The sequence below is a fragment of the Gallinula chloropus genome (assembly GCF_964237585.1).
Source record: "Gallinula chloropus genome assembly, chromosome: 3".
Lineage (NCBI taxonomy): Eukaryota > Metazoa > Chordata > Aves > Gruiformes > Rallidae > Gallinula > Gallinula chloropus.
Window position 1 is genome coordinate 51,871,806 of NC_140087.1, and position 23,799 is coordinate 51,895,604.

The window sequence follows — 23,799 nt, forward strand, 5'->3', positions numbered from 1 at the left end:
CTGCTCCCCCATCCCTGGCGTATCCTGCTCAAACACACACCACCAAAGCCGTCGGCCATCCTGCCCTCCCAATCCCAATTCCTCCTAAAGACTTTCCTTAGGCAGAGGCGCAGAAACTAGCCCTCTTAGTGAATGCACCCAAGGCACCACTACTTCATTACATCTCTCTCTTACTCTATGACACCTTAAGCCATTTTGCAGACTGCTGTGCACTGGGCCAGGGAGTGCGCCTTGTGTCTTGCTCCTGGGGAAGTGGGAAAAGCTAACTAAGGAAAAGAGAGCATAAGCAAGATGAAAAAAAGGAGGGCTGAAGGGTTTTCATGTTCTCTTTTTAATGTCAGAGACCAAATTACCACCACTGGAGCAGTAAGAGTGAAGGAGCATTTCCCCAACACAATGCACCAGTCCTGTGAAACAAACCAATCTTATTTTGGAGGAAAACGAGGTACTTCAATATTTAAACCAGTTGCTTGTAATTCTTCAATGGGAAGAGAGACTTGATGACTCAACTTTTTCACTTTTCACCGTTTTCTAGAAAAGGGGCAAGGAGCAGCTACTGTACAAAAGGCTATTGACAGGGTTGCCAGAAACCTTTCTCAGCTTTCATACGAAGTTGCGGGCAATGGCCAGTACTTTGGAGAACTCCCCTTCTCTCTGCCGCAGGCTGTAGGGTATTGGTGTTTTTATTCTAGTCCCTGTTGGATTGCCGTTGTCTTCTATCAGTACCACATTGTTGGAATCAAATCTTGGGGTCATGGTGGGGCCGGGCATCTTGTGCCCGACAATCAAAGCCTTCTTCTTTTCCCCTTTGATCGCCAGCAGGATCCTATCTCCCACTTTGCCCACTCCGGTCTTGTTGTACACGTGGATACATTTTGGCGGCCGGTGGTAGGGCGTGTTCCCCAAGGCGCTGTTGTCCACCACTCGCACGCGGGTGAGTTTCTGTATCGCTCGGCAGGCTCCAGTGACACTGGCAAAGAGAGGACAGAAGGAGACAGAGCTCCTCAGTAACGCTGGGGGAGCAGGGGCAAACCCAGCACCGAATCTTGTCATCACAGAAACCTCTTGGAAGGCGCCAGCAACAAATACATACCATATGGGTGACACACTGACTGCATTCAGTGTGCTCTTTGAAAGCCAGATGCTACTTGGGGCTGTGCACACTCTTTCACTAAATGTCAAACATAAAACGACCGTTCTGCTCTGGAACACGACTAGAAGATGGCGTGAAGAGCAGCATTTACTGGGCTTTTTAGCAACTGCAGATGCTTCCACCCAGCTTCAATTTACAAGAATGAAAAAAAAAAAAAAAAAAACCCACTTGCTTCTGCCACAAACAGCCCACAGGAAGCGAAGACTCAAGTCGGGCTCCATCAGTCCTGTACACAGTTCCCAGCAATGACTTTTCTGGCCAATCTTCAGTGAAGTCTACAGGGGTTTCCCATCTTATTCTGCTCCCAGTGAGACTACTGAGGTCCCGCTGTGCTAAGCTGCTACCAACTAGAATCTAACAGATCATCAACTTCCTCATGTGGGAGGAACCCAGAGAGAGACACAGTGTCTTCTGTATCTGTTTGTTCTGAGGGATTATCAGGAGTAGGAAACAACAGAAATAAACTGCATGATACTAAATTGTCAGGTCTGACTGAATACACTTGGGAACAACAGGAATAAACCAAGAAATAATTCTACCTCCCTTTCAGGAATGGCTATTCTTTTATCCAGCATGCTGAAATTCAAGTGGTTTGTTGCCTCTCTTCAACTGATGGCCAAACACAGAGCATCAGAAAAGCAGGAAGCTCCTTTCTACTGCTAAACAACTGCTTTGCAAGAAGGTGTTAGAAACACGATAGCCAGACAGCTGTAGGATTGCCAAGTTGCTGTCAGACGAACCACTCAGCACATGGAATCAACCTGCCCATTCACCTCATACTGCAGAGCAGAAGTGTGTACAGTAAGTAAAGACCAATGAGGACCACTACCCTTGAAGACGAAGGACCTGTATGTGCAATGCTGCTTAAAAGAAGAGCAAACCACCTGTGTATCAAACAGTGTGGATGGACATCAGTTGAAGCAGACATATTTACTTGCAGTGAGGGAAGGCTGGCTGGGTCAGGCTGCACCAGTCTGACTGTTCCAGAGGTCCAGCACTGCCTTTCAAGATTTGTTTCCCACCACAGAAGAGGCCTAGCCCTAGCTTCCCCCTACATACGGACACCTCTCTCAGAAGTTACTCACCTCTGCAAACAGCTGCCCTCTCCTATCCCACCCCCTGGGAGGGGCTGTGGTATACCACACTCTACCCTCCACATGCTAGACTGTGGCTGCACAACAGGGAAGGCAGAAAGGGAGGAGGCTGGAAAGAGGCAAGGGCATTGTCGCAGGAAGGAGAAAGGAAAACTGAGGTGGGATCGAGTCCACAAGGCAGCAGTGCCAAACAACTGCTAAGTGTCACTGCCGAGGTACCACCAGGCAAGACAAACTGCACAAGAAGGGCTTTTTCTTTCCCCTTTCTTCATTTCTGCCACAGACTTGGAGCAAAACCTCATCACATTCAAAGGAGGCCCATCACAAAAAAAAAAAAAAAAAAAAAAGGTTTTCCCATTAAGGCTGCTGATGTCCTGCAGAAGCACCACTCATCTCTGTGGACTCAGCCTCCCTCTTGCTGACAGCGTATCTAGATCCTTTAAACACCCACTGGCCAATGCTGGCAGGCCATTTACAGGGAAAGCCAGTAAGATTTAGATACCTCTTTCCTGGGACTATCACACAACCCAGCCTGAGCATTGTCTTAATCCCCTTTCTGGATCACTGTCACAGGAATGATTAGTCCCACCCTATAAACTGAAGACCTGACTCTTCAAAGAGGTAGATGCTAGAGATTCCCCCTACCTACACCGAGCATACTGGGGGATCAGGCTCTAAGCTTTGTGCAAGGCACTGCAGAACACGAGGTCCATAAATTAAAGAAGCTTTAAATGTCTTGAGCCTGGATAGAGTACCTAAAGGTAAATAAATAAATGAACACTGTTAGGGTACAGGACAATAATTTTTCAGATTATTCTTGTTCTAGATATCTGAAATTATGAACTCCAGAGTAATTTTGAACACCTAAATGGCTTTACATCAGCGGAAGTCAGCTGTAGGTTTTCCGGACTTAGCTGAGAAACACAAGAACTTTCAACTTCTGCTTGCAGGCCTCTGCATCGCCCTCAGAGGCCTAAAAGCCTCCCTAAAGGCATACAAATTTGCAGAGCTCCCACCAGACTCAGACTGCCAGGACCCTGCACCTGTGTTTGAGTTCGCTTTACAACCTGTGAAGAAGCAACTACAAGGTTTTCTTTTATTGCATTACCCATTTTGCATTAGAAATATCGTATCTTATGCTTGACCTACTTCACAGCATCTCTTTCAATCAGGAAACTCTCCCCAGAAAACAAAAGCAAAAGCAGGATTTGCAGATTACCTGAAGTGTCGCTGGACCGCTGTGCTGCTCAGACAGGTTAGGGATAAACCCAATCGCGTCCTCAAGAGAGCCATTTCGATGCTGGTAACCCGCCCTGCGTAAGAAACAAGAGGATTTTGAACTCTGCAAAGTGGACAGAATTCGTTTTGCTTCCTCTCCCATACGTGAACCACCACACTAGGGCCTCAGCACCTCTTCCGAAGCTGCAGCGCAGGGAGCGGTGACAGCAGTCGCAGCACTCCACAGAGCAGATCAACACCCGCTGCCTGAGTTCAGCAGACACTCTCATCCTGACACACACACACACACAAACACACACAAACACACACACACACACACACTGCATGGCTGAACTCCGCATCGCTGCGCTGCCGCTTCCTGCACACAGAGGCAAGGGCCCTTCTGGGCGCACCACGAGCCATGCAACAAGCCGGTTGGAGAATTTTGGATGTGAATCAATCCAGAGGCCGCAGTGACCAATAAAAGCTACCATAGTTACTTGTGAAAACTACCAACCTTGCCCACAAAACCAAGCAAAAAGCCAGAGACGCTCTGCAGGCTGACATCAGAGCTTCAAGAAACAACCTGCCAAAGGACAAAACGGAACACGCCACTGGTGAGGTCAAGCTTCCTCCCAGCAGCCTGTGTTCAGAGACCAGAATCACACCTCTGCCAACCTCACCCTGTCACAGCTGCCCAGATACAACAGTTCCCTTCGTTCGATGGCACTTGTTCAACCCAAACCAAAACACCCCTGCGACTGCAGCAGAGCTGGGCTGCAGGGTTAACCTCCAGGTTGGCCACAGCCTCCTCCCTGACTGCATCTCTAACCTCATTCTGTCAGACTGATGTGGCCCAGCTTGCACACACAGTCGCAAAGGTTTATCTGAACCCAGACCACTTTGCCAGACATCTCTTCGTTGGTTTTACTTTTCCCCAGTGTGATTGCACATAACTTTTAGCATCTATGGCTGTCCTGAAGCAAGACTGAAGTTTGCCTTACCTGACAGCAAAATGAGAAGCACAGGAGATGTGCACCACAGCATTTTTTTAGCGGCACCCCCCCAAGCAAAGCACATGACAGGTGGCAAACAGTCTTGCCTGTTACACCAGCAGGTTTGGAAGAGATCAGCAACAGCCAAAGCTTACATTTATTTGCTAAGCAAAGACACTTTTCAGTGAGGTAGAAGATCTTCAAACAAGTTCAAAGCTTCTCTTCACAGCTTCCTCCACTGTTCCCTCTCAGAAAAGGGATTCCAAGGCTGGTTTTGCCAGAGCTCCTTACCTAGCTGTACGATCCTAACAAAAACAAGGCCGTGCAGTATTTACAGTGCTGCTGGCAACCAAGGTCCAGTTACCCAGGCCTTGATGCTGTTGCAATTTCTAAGCAAGTTCAACTACGCTGCTCTGCCTTGGCAGGGAGGACAGCCTGTGTCCCGTTCTGCACCTGGGTGTACCGTTTCTCCACGTGAAACTCAAACCCAGTAGGTAATACTGCTCCTACTTCCTCCAGAGGCTTTGAATCCCTCTAGAAAACCCAAACAAGCAGCAGCAGTGCGTCGGCCTCTCTGCTGTCTCTGACAGATGCTTCCCAGGGGAGTCCAACCCTACTCCATAGTGGCCTCAGTAGCAGGAGAGGATGGACCTGCTCATCCTCACCACTACGTAAGACCAACAGGAGAGTTCTGCTAGCTCATGGCAGGGCAGGCACAGGCGCACGCTCTGCCCATGACGTCAGGACCAGCACAGCTAGATACACTCAAGGTTGACATCAGAGTCCTAAAGCACTGCCTAAACTCTGAACTCACTCCCCACACCTGGGAGGAGTCACCATTTCTTTCCACCCTCTGGCAGCAGTGAAGGTTTGAAGTTACTAAACTACCAGCAGAAGAATCAACAATGTTAAGTGTCCAAGGACTGTTTATTTTTCCAGATGACTCAGTACCCCCTTCTTTGCTAAGAATTACTCCACAGCACATTAGGATGTGTCACAAGCTAAGAAACTTCATATGATTGACTATTTGGTATGAAGCATCCTGTTAGGAATGGAGTAAACAGGGGGATGCTTCCGATTAGCAGGAAAGTTCCGTGTGGAGAGAATACACCTGTGGCATTGAGTAGAGCATGCAAAGGTGCCAGTGGGTTCATGAAGAGTGAATCACATTTTTAGCTGTTGTAACATGCCAGCTTCTGCTCTAGAAATGAACAGCCAAGAGTCTGGGTCTGTCTCCAGGTGCTCCTCAACCAGATCCAGTCCTGACTCGCTCCCTCCGTGGCTGTGAATAGGGCATCTGGACTCCACTGCCCTCGGTTTTCCCCTCTGTTACTTAACTAAACTCCAAAGGGCAGCAAAGCTGCTCACTCTGCGTCATGCTGGGTGCTGCCACACGAGTGCTCCCAGTTGGTGCCAAAGCTGAAGAGCTGCTGTAAAGCAATGACAGCCGTTGGCCTCAGCAGACCCAGCACCTCTCCTTCCCAGCATCGATGTCGCCTCACACCAGGAGGCCTTAAAAAGGCCCAGATGAGGCTGCACTTCACACAGGCCCAGGGAATATTTGTGTCCCAAGTTTGCTTCTGAAGGTGGCCCTTGTGAGTTGTCTCTGACCATCAGGTTATAGTGCTCAGTGATGTACCCCCATAACCCTCAAGCACAGGAGAATGTGCAGGAATTCCCAGAGGTCTGCCGTCAGTATTGCCCAACAGATGCAGGGGTGCACCCTACAGTAATACCCCAGACGGGCAAAACATCTCTGCTGCTTAGTATTTAAGTCACTAATACACTTCTGACCAGGGAATTATCTTGAAGAGGACTTCTGGAGGTCATCTAGTCCAATCTCCCACTCAAGGAGGATTAATTTCCAAGTTGTCCATGCTGTGCAAGAGCAGTATTTAAACAGACGCTATCTTAAAATTGAAAGGCCCAACACAAAAGGAACTATTGATATAAGACATGCCACTCACAGCTGCACCAAAGCACTGACAGAGAACCTCCCTCACAGCTCCTACCCTGCTCCCCTAAATTCTAGCAGTGGCTCTATCTCATTGGTAGGAGACGAATTTACTTCTCTCTGCTCCATGCATCAGTTAGGAGTTAGCACAAACCTCAGACTGAGTTCAGAATAGGATTCAGCAAGGGTGAAGGAGTCTGTTAATCAAATATTCACTAAAATGACCCAATTTCTACTTCACCGAATAAGCCTGAGGACGTAATAGCCTGCGGCAGCTCACACTCTCTTCTCGAGGGCCCTTCAGCCGTACCCCATTCAGCATCAAACTGCAGCACCGCACAACAAAGGATCCCTTTACCACTCACAAACCTCTGGAAGTTATTTACCCGCCACACCACTTTCAAGTGCCACACTAAAGCTACCAACCCTCACCGTTTTCCCTTGAGATTAAAGACCTAGCACATTTACTGCAATTTTTAAGTGGTTTCTGAATGGAGGATTTCTGGAAAACTCCATCCCATCTAACAGAAGCGGGACACGTACAATATTTTCATCAAACACAGGCAAACATATGAGTAGACCACCTCAAGGAACTGATATAAAGCAAGGACACCTTCCAGATAAGGAGGACAGGATTACATACTCACATTGAGCCAACGTCAGGGCACGCAGTACCAAGAAAGGGAGCCCTGTGTCCCCCCAACACGCATGTCCGTCACCTTCCTTACGCGGGCTCCAGCGCTCACGTAAACCAGTCGCAGTTTTCGGCTAGATCAGTTCCCTGATCCAACCCCTCCCGTGGCTGTGTGAATGCCCGTGTGGGAATATGGCAAAACACAAGACTGGGACTTCTCCTTTCACTGCCAACCCAGATTTACGTCACGACAGTATCTCCAGAGAAACACCGGGAGGTTTGGACAAGAAAAGGATCTCTTTCATTTCAGAAAAAACACCCCACACTGATGTGCTTCACAAGAACGGCCTGTATCAACCTGCAGTACTAACAGCTTTGGGAGGGCTAAAAAGGTCTGCATCTCAATGCTCAAGAGGCCAGTGCAATGGCTCTGATCAAGTTTTTATCAGTGGTGTGCACCCTAAAAAACAGTCAAGGTGCTGTTCTTAGTCTGCCTGCATCCTAGAGTAAATGTACTTCTAAATAGTGCTGTTACCTAGCAATCCCCTACTACTTTCCTTTTTATTCACAAGTTTTGGAAGTGACCCCTGCTCCCTGTCTTCCGAAGATCCACAGTTCCACAACCATTCAGCTGTTTCTTTCCCTTCTGCCAGTAGCTCATCGGCACAAACAGGCCCCCAGGATAAAAACAAAGTACGTGGCCAAGCAAATGCTGATCCCTACTACCCAAAGCCTGCTCTCAAACACACAAAACAGAAAAGGGGAAAATATTCTTCACGTTAATAATAGTAACCTGATCTGCACAGTCGAACAGCAGGGGCCAACATCCCCTTTATTCTTCTAAAAGACCAAAATAGACATGCTCCAGGCACCACAAAGGTTTGAACTGCGTCTGTCATCCATCATTAAAGCACAGGAAATCAATCCAAGGCAATATATGCACGATGCAAATACCTAAACCCCTACTCTGCCACTGCAGGTTTATTTATAGTCTGTCTGCCAGGGTGAGCTCTAAGAGCCAACTGTGAGCTACGGGACTCGATCCATTCACAGCTCTCCTCATAAAGGAAATGATGTGATTAAGGGCTTGTGTGTGTTAAAAATACACAAGATATTAATTACCAAGACATAATTGGTTTTACATTAGTGACAGCCTGAAAGGCCAGGATTCACAAAGAGGAATTAAGTCTTTCTGAATTCCGTTTATGAACAGGATTAGCTATTAAACAGGATATTTATTGATCCGAGTTACCAACAGAAACTCATTACAGGTACATCTGTTAGCAATTTTGCAGCGAAACACACTAGCCTCATTTTCCAGATCACAATCATGAAAAGGCAGATAAAGAAAGAGCTGAATACCTTTCATGGAAAACTTACTTTTGACATTTGAAGTAGCCAGAAGTCTTAGTTCTAAGGTACTTAAGGCTCTTATTGCACCTTAAACCATTCTATATATTCATATTCACAGCACTGTACTAAAATAGGAAGGGATTATTCCCAGTGCACCAGCAAGAAAAAAAGCTAACAGAGAGGACAATTTCCTGTGTGAGTTTAAAGGAGACCAGAACAGGTACCTAACCCCAGAAGCACTGCTCTGGTACAGTGTGTGGAGCTGCAGGCAAAGGCCAGCAAGGTCCCTCCATGCCTCTGCCTTCGGTAATTACACATGAATTCAGAGATCACCCAGACTCCCATAAATTAACACCTCTCAAATGTGTCTTTACTACTTCTGAAAGCATAAAGGTCTCAGTAACAGGACAATAAGTGGCAAGCCACAAGACCAGATCCTGTTCCTAGCTGTGACCTGGGTGACCAGCTCTCAACCAGCAAGCTGTGATCACACACCAGATAACAGTAACCACACTGGGAGGAGCTGTGGCAGGGGGAAGGATGAGAAGCTGGGGAACTGTGGCTCAACCATTAGAAAAAAAAAAGTCAGGAACCACTGACCAAAGCTAGTTGTTCACAGAACAAAGCAACTGCAGGCTTTCCTGATGGAGCTACACCAGAAAAACATGCCTGATACAGACAGAATTCAGCCTTTAGAGAAACCTGACCTGGAGACAGAGGCACACCCATGCCACAAGGCAGCACAGAGCAACCCACAACTTTGTGGGAATAATCCTCACTCCTCACTCAGAACGCTTAATTCAGTTTCTGTCCTTCCAAGACCCTTCTAAGTAAGCTCAGGGATTTTTTCAAACCAAGCAAGCGAATACAGCTCAGATGTGTATCTGTGTCCTAGTTTTACAAGGACTGGCTGCCTGCCTGTCTGCTTTTACTACAAGGAGTAAGTCTTTCAACGCTTTTAAGAAACCTGTCACACTGTCTTCTTCCCCAAATTGCCTCCCCTTACTCACCGGACCTCCAAAGGAGATTTTTGGAGAATAACCAGCAAAGCACAGACTAGTGCCCACACTTCCTGAGTCCCCATGACACACACGAGTAAATGCCACGCTTGTCAGGACACAGGAATTTTGGTCCAACTTTGCTTCATGACTACTCTCATCCACATAAGCACTGCCCCACATGAATACCAAAGCAAAGAAACCCTCTAAAGGACACTTGGACAAGAGAGAATAGACTCTTGTGTTTTCTCCTCCTTCCCCAGGCCTGACCACTGAGCCACAGGCTGGGTGCAGAGGATGCTGCCTGTCAGAGATGCAGGGTGCTGCCAGGAACCGGTCTGCAGTGCCCTGTATGCAGGTGGCACAAAGGTTTAAGGCTCCCCATAGTCCAAGCTGTGTCTCCAGGCGCTTTCGTGAGATGTCACTACTACCTGCCTGGCTGTGTGCTGCACAACCCAGAGGCCGTCTGCAGAACCAGCATTCCTCGGTTTTTTTCAGAGCAGCGACCCGCGCTGAGGGGTTCAGACACTTCACACCCCGTGCACTGAACATCAGCGGCGCCCGGGAAAGGCGGCTCCCCGCGAGAGGCGGGCAGCGTGGCCGGTACCCGAGGGAAGGACACCGAGCAGCCGAGGCGCCGCAGGGCCCACCCGCGAACGCGGCAGCCGCACACGCACTGCCTCCCGCTCTCGCCCAGCCCCAGCGCTCAGCGGCTGAGGGGCAGCCGCCCGTACCCCGAGCGGGAAAGCCAGCACCTCGGGAGCAGCCCGGCCCGGCGGCGCAAGGCAGCCCGCAGGCCGCGCCGGCTCCACACACAGGCCTGGGCCGGCGCCGCCCGAGAGGCCTAAGGCCCCGCGATTCAAGGGCGGAGCGCCCGCTGCCACACAGCTACCCTCACCCGGCAACCAGCTCTGCTCCCCACCTCCCCAGCCCGCTGCCGAGGCCGCCTCCGTGCCCCCCCTCGCCCCCTCCCTTCCCGCAGACCCCAACCTCCCCCCGCGCACCTCCGAAGGGAACGCGGGCCCTCCGCCCGCAGCCTGGCGCGCATGCGCAACACCGCCTCGCGCCGGCCCTGCACCGCGCAGGCCCCGCCCAGCCGGGGCCCCGCCCCTCGCCGAGCTCAGCCGAGCCGGACCGAACCGAGCCCGGCCGAGCTCAGCCCAGCCAGTCCGGCGCTCGGTGCTCGTTCCCCGTGCGTGGCATCGCAGCGCCCGGCCCGGCGGGGCGAAGCGGCAGCCCGGGGGCAGTCAGTCCGCGCCTGACACGGGGTAAGTGACCTGCCGGTGCGGCGGGGTGTGGTGCGGGGCGCGGCGCGGCGCGGTGCGGGGTGAGGCGGCGGCGGCGGCGGCTTCTCCAGGCCAGGCGGGCCTGGGGCCGCCTCGGTGCTTACCGGGTTGGGGGGGGGGGGGGGGGGAGGGGGCGCAACGCCGCGCCTCAGGCGCTCCCTGAGGGCCGAGCGGGCCGGGCGGCGCGGCCGTTGCGCGGAGCTCCGCAGTGGGGGCGGCCTAGGGCGGGGGGCGCCGCCTGCCATCTTAGGGCGGCGCGGAGCGGGGCGAGGGGCGCGCCCGGGTGCGGCGCCGGCGAAGCGGCCTGTCCGCCGCCCCTATCCCCGTCCCCCCCGGGGCCGCCTGGAAACGCGGTGGCTGGGAGCTCCGAGGCTTTTTTTTTATCTCTCGCCTCCGCCGGCTCCCGGTGCGCCGTCCCTCGGCTCGGCCGCTGCTGGGTAACGCGGTTTCTGCGCCCCGGGCCCGCTTCTGCGGGGCGGCACCGGCTCCCATCTCGCCTGCGAGCGCCGGCGGGGGTGCTGAGGTTGCGTTTGCGTGTGTGCTCGGTCCTGGGAGAACCGCCCCCCCCCCCACCTCCCCCCTCCTTCCTGCCCCTCTCCTCCGGGCACCGCTGTGTGGGAGAGTAGCAGGGAGGCAGGAGGGGTGTTTCAAGGCTGGGAGCCACAGGCAGGTCTCTGACACTGCCCTGCCTCTCAGGCCCTGGAGCCCATAGCAAAGAGCTATTAGATGGGGCTTGTGGCCGTGGTCGCACAGCCGAGGAGTTCCTTTCTGCTTTTGTCTTGATCGCCAGCCCCTCAGAATCTGCAGACCGTGGATTGGTGTGATGCTTTAGGGTTTTTTCCATTCTGTCTTGGAGTGCGCCCTGGATGTCTGTACGTAGCTACCTGCTGGAGGCATCATGCCAAAAATATGTGACGTGGCTGCAGTCAGCCTGGTCCCCATAGCTGGTTTGAGAGGTCTCAGCTGGATGAAGACCAGGTGTTTGGGGAATTGGGGATTCTGTGCACTTTCCTCCCCTGCCTTTCCCTCAATAGCAGGAGTTGGAAGCAAAAGGCTGATCAGGGTGTGCCAGTTCAGTTGTGCGTAGTCCACCAGGAGTCCCCTGTGTATTTGTTACGGTGGAAGTGTCCTGCTCCATCCTGTCCCCCTCTGGAGTGAGCATACACGGAAAGCCGTGAGCTGCATGGCAGGAGCGTCCCATTAGCAGCAGTCACAAAGCCACTGAAGGGCTGTGTGGCACAGGTGCCTCTTGGATGGTCCTGCAGATGCCCCACCCAGGTGTGGGACAAAGCAAGAGCATTGCAGGGACTGGTACCCCTCCTCTCCAAACACTCGTGCTGTATGGACCCTAGTAGCCTTTTATTTTCTTAATGCTTCTGAGAGAGTGGCAAGCTAACCGCTCGGCTTATTCCCGGCTCCAGGAGGACTTGTTTCAAACCAGAAATAGCAAAGCATTAAGGACGTTGCTGCCCGTGGATGCAATTAGCTGATGTCTACCTAGGAAAGACCTTTTTTCATCTCGAGCCTCTTAGCAGTAGGAATACGCTGTCTTTTTATAGGGAGAGAAGGCTTTTCTGCAGGCTTCACCTGGATCCCATAGGAGGAAGATAAACATGAAAGGAGATGTCTTTGAGGGGGTTGGGAAGAGTCTCTGGTTTGGCTCATGACTGTGTTTTGTTGCACTAAGTTTGCTCTATTTTTGTCTGTTCCTGTCTTCAGTAACCTTGGAAGGAACTGAAGCTACTGTATTTTCTGAGGGTATCAGTTTTCTTGTCAAGAAGGCATTGCAGTGAGGCTTTGCAGTGCTCCATTTTATTCCCATTTGACCAGTGCATGGTGCAACTCTCCTGAAATGTCCCAAAGCTGTGAGGGGAGCCAAAAAAAAGAAAAATACTTAGTCCTTTGCTTGTTTGTTTTGGGGTTTTGTTTTGGTTTGGGGTTTTTGTTCGGTGCTCTTAAGATATCCTTGGTAATATTTTGTTAAGCTTTCTTCAGCAATAAAATGGGCTAGGAACTTCTTGTGGGTTTTTGATACGTTTTTCTATTAAAAAAAAAATCCTCATGAAGTGTTTTCTTTCTGGGAACTAGGACTTTTGAGAGGATCCCAGGTAGCCTGAGGTTTGCCTCAGAAGCCTGGGAGCTGGCAGTGCCCAGGGCCTGCTTTTTGCCTGTTTCTAATTACACTTTCCTTGAGCCCGGAGTGCCTCACGTCACAGGGAGCCCTGCAGCGTTCTACCTGTGACTCCTCCGCCACCTTCCCCAACCATACAGAGGTGCAACCCCAGCCCACATCCTTTCCCTAAGTGCCCCGTCTCCATTCTGGGGGTTGGGGTGAGGCCATATGGCTGGGCACTCCGTAGAAGGCACCTCCCGCTCCCAAGAAGCACAGCCCAGACCCACACTGCCTGACGTGCAGCCTGCGCAGCCGCGGGTTGCCTGCTTCATGCTGCCCTGGACATAGGATACGCTGTGTGCTGTTAATTGCAGGCACTTGGTTATGGATCCTGTGGCTGATTTGCATATCAAAGCATCTGAGAGCACGGTGGTGGGTAAAGGAGGCAAGGATGGTAGGGCTTGCTGGAGGCTGGGGATGGATCTTCCCTGGGGCTTTTTGTGGTGAGGAGATGAGGCAAGATGATGGAGACAATCTGTTTTCCAAACATCCCCATGTCCTTGAATGACAGCACCATAAAGGCTTCTGCCTTCCAGAGGGTGTGAACCAAGGAGAAGGGGTCCAATCCTGCCCTACCTCCTTCCTGCCAGTGAGAGCTTACCTGGCAGCCTTCTGTGTTGAGCCCAGCAGCCTCAGCCAGTGTGCCAGCCTGCTGCCTGATCTCCATGCTGCCTCTCACACAAGGAGGCGGAGGCCCTGCTTGGAGCCTGAAGCAAAGGAGCAGGTTTTCCACTGCCTGAGCTGGCTCTGCAGGGTCCCAGATCTTGTCTGATGGCTCAGGCAGCACTGGGGGGTAAGTGCTGGAGTCTCAGATGGGCGGTCGCTTCTGGGATGCTGTGTGAGTCAGAGGAAGGATTGTCCGTGTCTGGTCTCCGAGCTCTGGAAACAAGCCTGAAGGAACTCTGAGCTTGCTTGCAGGCTGAGCTACAAACAGAAATGCAGGTTTCTAGAGAGAGAGGGAGGGAGGGAGGGAGTCCTTGTGTCCCCCTGCTGCTTTGATCTTAGCAAGCTTGTTGCTGGTCCCGATGCTGTAGCTTTGAAGGACCACCGTGTGGGGCAGCAGGACTCTCTGAAGCAGGACGCTCTGCATTCATCATGGATGTGCGTGCTGCCTGGACTTGCAGCCTTTGGTGCCTTTCTCGTGCCCTGTGCAGCTTGGGCTCTTGCTGGGAGGGATTTCTCATCTTGCTAGCCATATGAGGAGTTGGAGCAGGAACTGCTTTGAGCATGGTCCTCCCGGGAGACTTCTCTCTGCCTGCAGCCGTTGTCCTGTTGGCAGCTCTCTGGCTCACTCGGGGGAGCCAGTTGCAGGGGCAGGCCTGATGTGTTGGCTGGAAACTTGGTTAAAAGGAGAAAAACAACAATCAAGGCATGAGAAAGAAACGTGTGTGTGTGTGTGCGTACACACCCTGCAACAGAGAGAGGGCGAGATTCATGGAATCATAGATTGGTGAGGCTGGTGCCAGACTTGTAGAGTGAGGCTTGCGGTATGAAATGGCTTTTCTCTGAGCCTGCGGGCCTGTGGCTGGCACTGCCTCCTCGCTTCTTGTCCTTCCGGTGTGGAGTTGGGTGTCTGCACTCTGCTCCAAATACAGATTAGCTGCAGGAAGCCCGAGACTCTCGTGCTAAGCGTGAGTTGCAGAATATCTTGCTCCGTGCTTCTCCATGCAGCACTCGCTGCCCTTCGCAGGGTTATCTCTGCGCTCTCGTTATGTGTTCCCTGCGCTTGATTGCTAAGCAGAGCTGGAAATACTTCTGTTCACCCATGGCTCTCGCATGTTGATACCACCTGCCTGCCATTCCCTCTGTTCTGCTTTCAAGTCTCTTCCTTCCCCCCACCCCTCGTAAAGCCGGGTGGGAAGTGGGAATGCTGTCCCAGTATCGCAGTGCTTTCAAGCTCCTACAGTGGCTACACAGCTTATGTGGGCAAGGCCCACTGCATCTTTTGAGCAGGGTCTCCTGTTGTTGATGTGCTTTGGTCTAATTGTCAATGCCAGCAGCTTCTGCTCATGTAATTATTGTGCTGGGAAGAGAGAGAGTTTTGTTTTATGCATGCGGTTTTTCCCTGGAGAAATTGGCAGTTGGTAGTATGTGTCTGGCTTAAAGCAAGGTTTTGAAGATTCCCGTGTGCGTGGCCTGATCTGGGAAGGTGTTTGTGCTGTTAAGGAAAGGGGCTGGATCTCTCAAGGGATCGTCTATTCGAAAGGTGGCACGTTGCATCAGCACCAGGAGAAAGCAGCTGCCGGCAAGTTTCATGTCTGCCTGTTTTCAATATGTTCTGCAATTGCTTTCCTGAACCACCACAGCTGAAGAACCATTCTGCCTTCCTGTGGTTGGAGGAGAAGCTACTGTGGGTCTTTCCTGCCCAACCATTGCTTGTTGCTCTCTAGACAGACTGTCTGTTCCTAGAGCTACTCCTGTGAGTCCCTGTGTTGAGTGTTCTCATCCCCCCTGCACCTCAGTAATTCTCTATGCAGGGCAGTTGTTTGCTTTTCCCTTTCCTGTAGGGATGTTCCTGCTGGGTCTGTGCAGGGGTCTCCCAGATCAGTGCATTGCTGGTGACAGCTAGCAGTGTGACCTCTATCTCTGTCACTCCTACAGGTTGTGACAGAGACATTGCCTAATGGTTGATTGTGAGGAGGTGTTGGGCCCCCTCCTGTTGGCTTGTGTGGAAGAGTTGCTCTCTTAAGAGCATCCCACTGTCTCCTGATGTATTGCTGACATGGGTCAGGAGGACGATGCTACTCTGAAGTGGAATTTCTGGAGAGTGCAGGAGAATCCTGCCTTGGCCTGGCCCCGCTTTTGCTAATTAAATAGCAGCCTTTATTAGGCTCTGTCTCAAGTCCTTTGAAAGCTGGGGGTGAAACAACCTTGGCGTGATCTTTTACTTAGAGGATACTCAGATGGCAGCAGGCCTTGTGTCCTGCTTGAAATAGTTACCAACGTTTGATGTCTTCTGCTTGGAGGTTAGAAAGCAGGCTGGGGAGGTCCCTGCAGCTGGCCTTGGGATACTTGGGCTCTTAAGCAAAAAATATTGTGCCTCTGGGTCCTGAAGAGGATCTTAGAATGGATCCATCCCTCAACTCACTGTATGTGGTCTAGACTCCCTTCGTGTGAAGCCATTGGGCTCCGGAGGCTCTCAGGTGACACTGGTAAAGCCGTCACCTTCCCCAGGGTGACTACCTTATGCAAGTTGGTAATTTGGATTTGCAGGGCTTGTCTATGATTGAGACATAGACTTGGAAGTGAATTATTGTGTGCCTGCTGAACTGCGGTGGCTGCCCAGGGGCTCGTTATTACTCACAACACAGAGAAGGCCGCTGGAGTTGGCATCAGCCTCAAAGTTATAAATCTGTGAGGAAGGAACTGGATTTGCGGTGGGTGCGAAGCTCTGTGTGAGCTCCCAGCTTAGGGCAGGAGGAGCCGATGCAGCTATTGGTTAGAAGGAGGAATTGGCTTCTGGCTGTGTGGAAAGGAGGAGTAAATAAAATGTGACAGTGAGAACTCTGTCTTCACCTTGCAAAAGAGGTCAGGGGTGACAAGGTACTTACAGGAGTTAATTTTGAAAAGTGAATCCAAGCTCAGGTCAGAACAGGTGACAGAACTAGTTAGGTAAATTAGATGTGGGCAAAGCCTTATGAAATGTCCCTGAAAGTACTTAAAGAACAGACTGAGGCGGCTTTCACATGGTAGCTGCCACCTTAGAGAACATCTACTGAAGGGAGATCGTAAGGTTTGATCCCTAGAAATAACAGGGAGAAAGAATGGGACCACAACCAACCTATCTAAATAAACTGGAATAAACAGTTGAGCAGTGAGTGTTTATCCTGTAAGGAGGTGGGAGAACACACTGATTAAAAAATCCCCCAGCGTGTGTGTGTGGAATGTACTACATCAAGTCAGGCAGTGCCCTTGCCTGAAAGGCTGGCTTGCCCACTGCCTGAGCGGGGGCGAGGGACGTGATAAATCTTAATACTTAAGTCAGTCCCTGTCACCAACCCAAGCGTCAGCCACATAAACAAACAGTCAAGGGGTAGAAGATAGGAAGAATCCCTCAGGTGGGCCCACAACTGGTTGAAGACCCCGTCTACCCCAGGAGGAGGTCCTGGCTAGGCACGGCAGAGGGAAGTGTTGGAATTGCCAGGGTTTGTGAGCAGGGTGAGTTAGTGCCTCACTGGGGAGGAGAAAAACACAAGGCAAGCCTTGTGCCAGGCTGTGTGAGGAGTGACATCTCCAAGGTACAGGAAGCAATTAGTGCGGTTCTTGACACAGATGAGGTGTTGCTGAAGGACCAGGCTTAGATGTAGATGCAACCCTTGGAGAAGGATGTGCGCAAACAAGAGTATCCAGGAAGGCAACAGAAATGATTATGGTCTTTAGAAATACAGTGTGGGAGGAAGGACGAGAAGAACTAGGACTGTGTAGCCTGAGGAAGAAAAGATAGAAGTGGGAACTTTATGGTCTTCTAGAAGTACATTGCTGTACATCCTCGAAGACAGGGCAGGATGTCACTTTACCTGTAATGAGTGAGTTCAGACTTTTATGGTTTTCCATCACATCAGTTGGGATGGTAAAACAGAAGAGGAGGTTATCTTGAAGGGGCTTTATGGTTTTGGTTTTTTTTTTTTTGGGGGGGTGGGGGGGTGGAGAGGTGGGGTGGTTTGTTTTAGAATAAATTAGATTAAAGTCTGTAGATATGAATGAGTTGCAGCTGGCTGTGCCTGAAGCAAAGAATTTCACCTTTGAAGGCCCCTTCGAGCCTGGCAGTTATGTGACAGGCTTGACACCCAGGAAGGCAGCGGAGGGTAGCCCTAGAAATGAGACTTTACTGCTGTAGGAGGTGCTGGGGAGACTGGTACTGAAATACTGTGTCTAAATGCAGTGTCACTGCTCAGAAAAAGATGCTGGAAATTTGAAGAGAATGCAGAAAAGATTCACAAAATAACGTGAGGGCTGGAGAGAAAGCTGTATGGTGAGAAACATAAGGAGATCAATCTGTTTATCTAATCAAGGAAAAGATTAAGGTGGGACTTGTTATCCTGCGTAAGCATAACATCTTATGACTGTGTATCATTAGCTTGGTAGGGTAGAAATGCCAGGCCTGGAAGAGTGGTAAAATAAACCTATGGTGAGATGCTGGGGCTGTGGTCATCTTCAGAGCTGTGCAGCCCTCTCCCTTCTCATGCATGGGTGGAGGTCCCTGTCTTCACCTGTTACTGCTTTCTCAGTGACCCCTACTCTTATTTTGTTGCTTCTGCCTCAGTATCTAAGCCCTTTCCTTGAGACCTCCTCAGAAGGTAGAGGAGTATCTCCAGTAAGAGAAAGCACTAGCCTGGCCCTGGCTAGCATAGGGTCATGTCCTGACAAACTTCTGTCCACCCTCTGTGCATGTGCCTCTGGAACTGTTCCCTGGCTGTCCCTGCCCCAGCCAGTCATCCACTTCCAAGTGACTGATAGCATCCCTTCTCGAGTAGCACCCAGCCTCTTTGCTAAACAGGTGCCTGGGAGCAGCCAGCACCTACCAGCTCTCCAAACTCAGCCCCTGGGTCAGTGAAGTTGATGAACAAAACCAAATGTCACCCTTGCTTCTGGTTCCTGCCAGCTTGTGGGCCAGTGCTGTGTCACTTCCAGCTGCCGGTTCATTTCGGGTCCTTGTGCCCGTTTTCAGTCGGTGAGGTGATGTTTCTGCCTTGGCCTAATGAACGAACTTTGAGAGGGAGATCGGGTGAGGTGCCGCAGCAGATGGCTCGCTAAAGTCTTGCTACATCCACAACTTCCCTTTCACCCACTGAGGCTGTAATACTGTTAAAAATAAAGATGATCCACTGTGCCTGACAGGATGTATCCCTTGTAAATCCATGCTGCTGAGTGCTCCTGGAATCTCACGCTCTCGTATCTTCATGTTTTATCATCGCCTGTGGTGGGAGGGGAATTTCAAAGCTAGGAGATAGCTCCTGACCACGGTTTTGAGTCAGGGGAAAGCAAATGCTTTGATGTGTTTTAAGGCAGAAGGCGGGGTGGGAAGGGGGAAACAAGTGTTTCACTCCTTTATTTTCTTTTCTTTCAATCTTTGTACCTCTTGATTGGAGCAGCACTTTGGTTTGTAGGAAATAACCCTGGTAAGTGTTTGTGTCCTGTGGGGAGCGGAGTGGAACGGGGTCAAACAGACTGAGTTGCTCCAGAAGAGCCTTGTGGAGTGGCAGCTGTAGCTCAGCTCTCCTCTGGCTGGTATGGGGTGAGTGACACATTTCTACAAATCAAAGGCATAAAAGTGTGGTAATGGTTAGCAGTATTTGAGTATGGTCTAGGTCACATGTGTGTCATGTATTAGGTGCCCCCTTCAAAATACTTACAGCTTCTGGTCTGTGTGATGTGTAGGATTGCCTGTTTTGGTTGCTCTCTGGATACATAATTTAGGGGAAAAAATGCTCCTGCATCTCAGCCTGGCTTATTCCACCACCTCAAAACACCGAGAAGCAGTTTTGCCAGTGTAACTGCACCTCCATCAGCAGACCCATGCCTGTGGAGACATGTCGATCGCTTGGGTCTTTGCATCAAACACCTGTGCTTGCAGATGTGCCTGGGGTTGGCTGGGTGGGAAAGATCAAATAGGACCTCTAGTTGGAGCTCAGAAGTCTTTAAAGAAGAGAACGGATGGGGCAATCAAAGTAGGAGAGGTGTGCGGTTTTAATTACCCTGTTTTCAAAATGCATGGGTGTGACTGATGTATGGGTGGGATGGGCTGGAAGCGTGCGGCTGGTAAACAGAACAAAGCAGGTTTGGGACAGCTTGGGGAGGGGGCTTGACTGTTTGGACTACAGAGCAGTGCTCTGTCTCTGGCTTGCACTGTGTTTCTTGGAGCAAGAAAAAGGATTTCTAGACCAAATTGGGGAAGGCAGATTCCAGCCCATCCAAGCAGTGGTGCAGGTGGAGCTGTGTGTTGTGGCCAAATGGGTGCGTGGATTGGAATCTCCTGGCCTTGTCCCGAAAAGCTATCACAAGAGGGGTGAGCCTCTCTGGCCCTCACCAAGCATACCTGCTCTTCCTTCTGCTCCCCTCCCTGTCCGTTTCCAGCCTGTCAGGCATCCTGATCAACCTCTAATTGCCTCCCAACCTACCCTGGTATTTCAGAGCATCCCTTGACTTGCAACCCATTACCGATTGTGAAGCCAACTTCTTACCAACTGCTCCTTGCAGGGCTGGCCCTGGAGGCTCCAAGCAGAGCTCTAGGGCAACACCCTCTCCTCCTACCCCGGCTCAGCTGCCTTGTTATTCCTGCTCTGCCTCCCTGCTTGGGGAAGGGGGGGGGGGGGTGTTTCAGTGCCACACTTCGTCTGCAGGAACTGAGCAGATTTCTGGATCAATGAGGGTTTGAAACTCAAATATTGCTGGAGGGGGGTGGTTTGGGGTTTTTGTTTGCTTGGTTTTGCGTTCTGTGTTAATCTGCCTCTGCTTCTTAAGGCACATGTGGTAGGGATGGTGGAACAGGATCTTCTGCCCTGTCCCTTGGTAACCCAGCAGGCGAGAAGGTCTGGGAGGCGGCTGGATACTGGCACATGCTGCTGCGTGCTGTGCCAGAGGAGGAACCTCCTGCTCCTTCCCCAGTGCTGCGGCATCGAATGAAACAAGTGCCACAGTAAGGGGGCGGTGGTCCCATGACTCAGGCCACCAGTGAACAGGGAGTAAGGATTTTCTTTTTTAGCTTCTTTCTCGCTCCTGGAGATAAATTTGTTGCTTGGTACCTCTGCCCCCTCCCTTGATAGCAGGGAGCATACAAGGTCCTGAAGAGCCTAAGTGCTGACCTTAGATGGAGGGCTATGCTAGCAGTGGTAATACTTCATACATGCACTGCTGCCTGCCTGGGCATCTCCCTGATGCTCAGAGCTGCCCTGAGCTGACAGAGGCAGCATGAAGCTTGTGCTCTTGCACTTAACCCTAGCAAGCAGTTATCCATTCAAAAGCATCTTTGGTTTTAATCCTGTGTCTGGTGAACCTCTTAAGGAGGGACAGAACAGGTGTGGCTCACCCAGTAGAGGGGTAAATCCCAAAAGCCCTGGTGGAGGAAGGGGTGGGAGGGCAGAGACAACCCCCTGCCACCCCTTTCTAGACCTACCAATGAAGGCAGAGCACCATAGCTCCAAGACTTACTCTTTGCTCCTTGTAACTCAGTAAGTATTTCAGCTTGACCATAGGTCAGAGGGGTGCAAACAGCAAGAAATACTTGTATGCTGCTGATACATCCACTTTGGAAAGTGGACTATCTCTCTAATGCCCATGAATTGACTACGTGATCTTCTGGCGAGGGGTTGTATGTGATTCTGAGGCACAGAAGCAGAGGTACGGGGTGTCTCAGCTGCATGCTCACAGTCACACAGCCAGTCAGGATGGGATGCAGAGCAGAGCCAGGCTGTCTTGTATCACAGGTCCATGCTGCTTCGCTGCTGCTCTCTATAACAGAGTGCTGACACCTCACCCTGTGACTTGGGGTGGCTGGAGGCGAGCTGGATTCATGGTCGTGAGCAGTGGGGTGTGAGTCAGTGCTGGGGGCGGATGAGTCGGTCCTGGGAGGAATTGGTGGGCTGGGGCATGGGTGGGGATGGCCAGGAGCTGCCACATGGATGAGTGGGAAGCTGGTAGAGAGTGGGGGCCTAGCAGTGGGTACTGCAGTGAGCCACGAGGATGAAGAGAGTGAAGGATCATTCTGAGCACAGGAGCTGCAGTGCAGGGATGGCATGTGAGGGTGAGCTGAGTGGCAGCTTACAGCTGAAACTTGTGCAGCTGACCAGCAGTTCCTGGGCCATATGTGCGATGACAATGTGCCATGTTCCTACTGCTAAGGTGCAGTGCTCCAGGCACGCCTCTGGACTCCAAGCCTTGGCTGGATGCGCACTAAGCCCCAGATGAGGCTTTCTGGAGATGCCCCCAAGGCAACCTTAGGAAAGGTTAAAAACTCAGAAATTGATCCAGCTTCTTAATGTAAGTGCACATCCTTGCCAGCCTGTTTGGGGCTGGTAAGTGCAATGGTCTAGGAGGTGGATCCGGGAAATGATAGAGGGGAACAAAGCCAAGAGGTCCATTACCAGTTTGGTAGGGAGGAAGGTATGTTTGCTTTCCGGCCCTCAAATAGTTGTAACTTTCTCAAAGGCAAAGGAAAATGGGAGGCTCTAAAAATGAGCCTGGCATCAGGAGATAGCTGGGTGCAGCCAGGGGGCTGGAATGGAAAAAGTGGTGGTGGCTCTGGGAGGAGTCAAGGGCTGGCACCAGTTATTTTGCCTGGATGGGCTTCAAGACTGTGATCTGCGACCATATGGGTGTGCAGTTCAGTAATATCACGTGGGGTCTGTTTCCAGCCACCCAGGAGGGGGTAGAGCCTGGACACGGGACAAAGTCTGCAAAATTTAAGAAGCCCTAGAAGGTACTAATTTCTTGCCTTCTGTTGCCCAGGAGCACGTTCCTGGCCAGTATCTCAAACATGAGATGCTGCCATGGGAGCCTGGGGTTGTAACCCTGTTGTGTGTCCCCCCAACCCTGCTTTGAGACTCAAAGCTTGCCTCATCAATCAGACGTTCTTTCTTTATACTGCCTCCCAAATCTAACTCTTCCTGGGGATGCTGATCAAATGCAGTAACAGAATGACTGTCCAGAGGGGAGTCTGGGCAAGGGTAAGTGATGGGGCCTGCCAGAAGATCACCAGCTGGCAGGGTTGTGGTTTCCCCCAGAGGGGTACACTGCCTGAAGAAGCCCAGTCAAAGCATTGCAGCAACCAGCAGCCCTGGGTGCTTGAATGCACCAGAGGGTCCCAGGAACTGTCAGGAGGCTTTTGGAGACCTTATTGTAAATCTGTTTTTCAGCACCTGGTGGCACTCAGTGCTTCCTGAGCCAGGAGCAGGCTGCAGGGGGATGCTGGCTCACTCCTGCTGGATGTAATCCCACCCTTTGACCGAAGTATCTTCCTAGACTGTAAGGGTCTGATGTTTAAAAAAGGCTGAATGTGCCCTCAAGTCCACTTGCCTTGGTGAGGGAGCTGCAGGTGATGAGCAGTGCTGCATCACCCAGCCCTAAGTAACCCTCCCACTGTCTCCTCATCTTCTCAAGACAGGAGAAAGGCCCCTTTGCTCATGTTCCCTTGACTCATCTCATCCTCCACTTCCAATGAGAAAGTGCTTGGTGTTGGTAAACAGCATGTTATAAATAGGCAACTGATGCTATATTAGGAGGCATGTTCTGTGCTGGTTGAGCACAGGCATGGTGGGACCTGGGCCTGGAAGCTGTGAGCTTGGCTGGCAGGTATGTAGGGGGACTGATGACCCTTCATCAAGGGGCTGCTGTGAGCACTGGTGGGGAAAAGCGACATGAGCACCAGCTCTGCCCCTCTAGCCCTGGGAAACTGTCCACGGCATCCTACCCCTACCAGCATATGGATGGGGGCATTGGAGAGGAGGCTTGAAAGCAGCTATAGGATCCAGGAGAAAGATGCACCTGGCTCTGTTGGGCTGCAGGTGTTTCATCTACAGGCAAAGTTACCGCAGCTGGCAGCAATGGGGCAGAATTTGGGACAGGGTTGCTGTCAGCTTCCTACTGTTGACATGGTCCATGACTCGGGAGGAGGTATGTGGCCAGCTCCTGGGTGAGGCTCTGAAGACAAGCAGGTGACTGCCCAGGGCTGCTTTGTGGTGCCCTCTGGGGTGCTGGGTAGAAGGCAACGAGCGAGGATCACACATGTGCACATCCTGACACCTGTGCTGCTTGGAGAGCAAGCGCTGACCATAAAGCCTTGTTGGGCCTTTGAGTGCCTGATGAGCTGCAGTAAATGAGTCAGCCACGGGAGGCGGGGGGGGAGAGTGACATGGATCATAGGCTTGATCTTGGCAGTCCCAGCATTGACCCTGACGTGTCCTCCTGCCACCAGACCCAGTAGTTGGTCAGCAGCAGCCATGCCTG

General features: G+C 51.5%; 1 protein-coding gene across 1 annotated transcript; it reads right to left on the minus strand.

Annotated features, from left to right (window-relative positions):
- Positions 1 to 318: 318 nt before the first annotated feature.
- On the minus strand, positions 319 to 10,447 carry MRPL14 (mitochondrial ribosomal protein L14; the record flags this gene model as incomplete). The annotated part of the gene is given in 4 exon segments (XM_084262592.1): positions 319 to 970; positions 3,467 to 3,549; positions 3,551 to 3,560; positions 10,404 to 10,447. Coding segments are annotated over 4 exon segments (504 nt in total). The 3' UTR covers positions 319 to 603.
- Between the last annotated feature and the right edge of the window lie 13,352 nt (positions 10,448 to 23,799).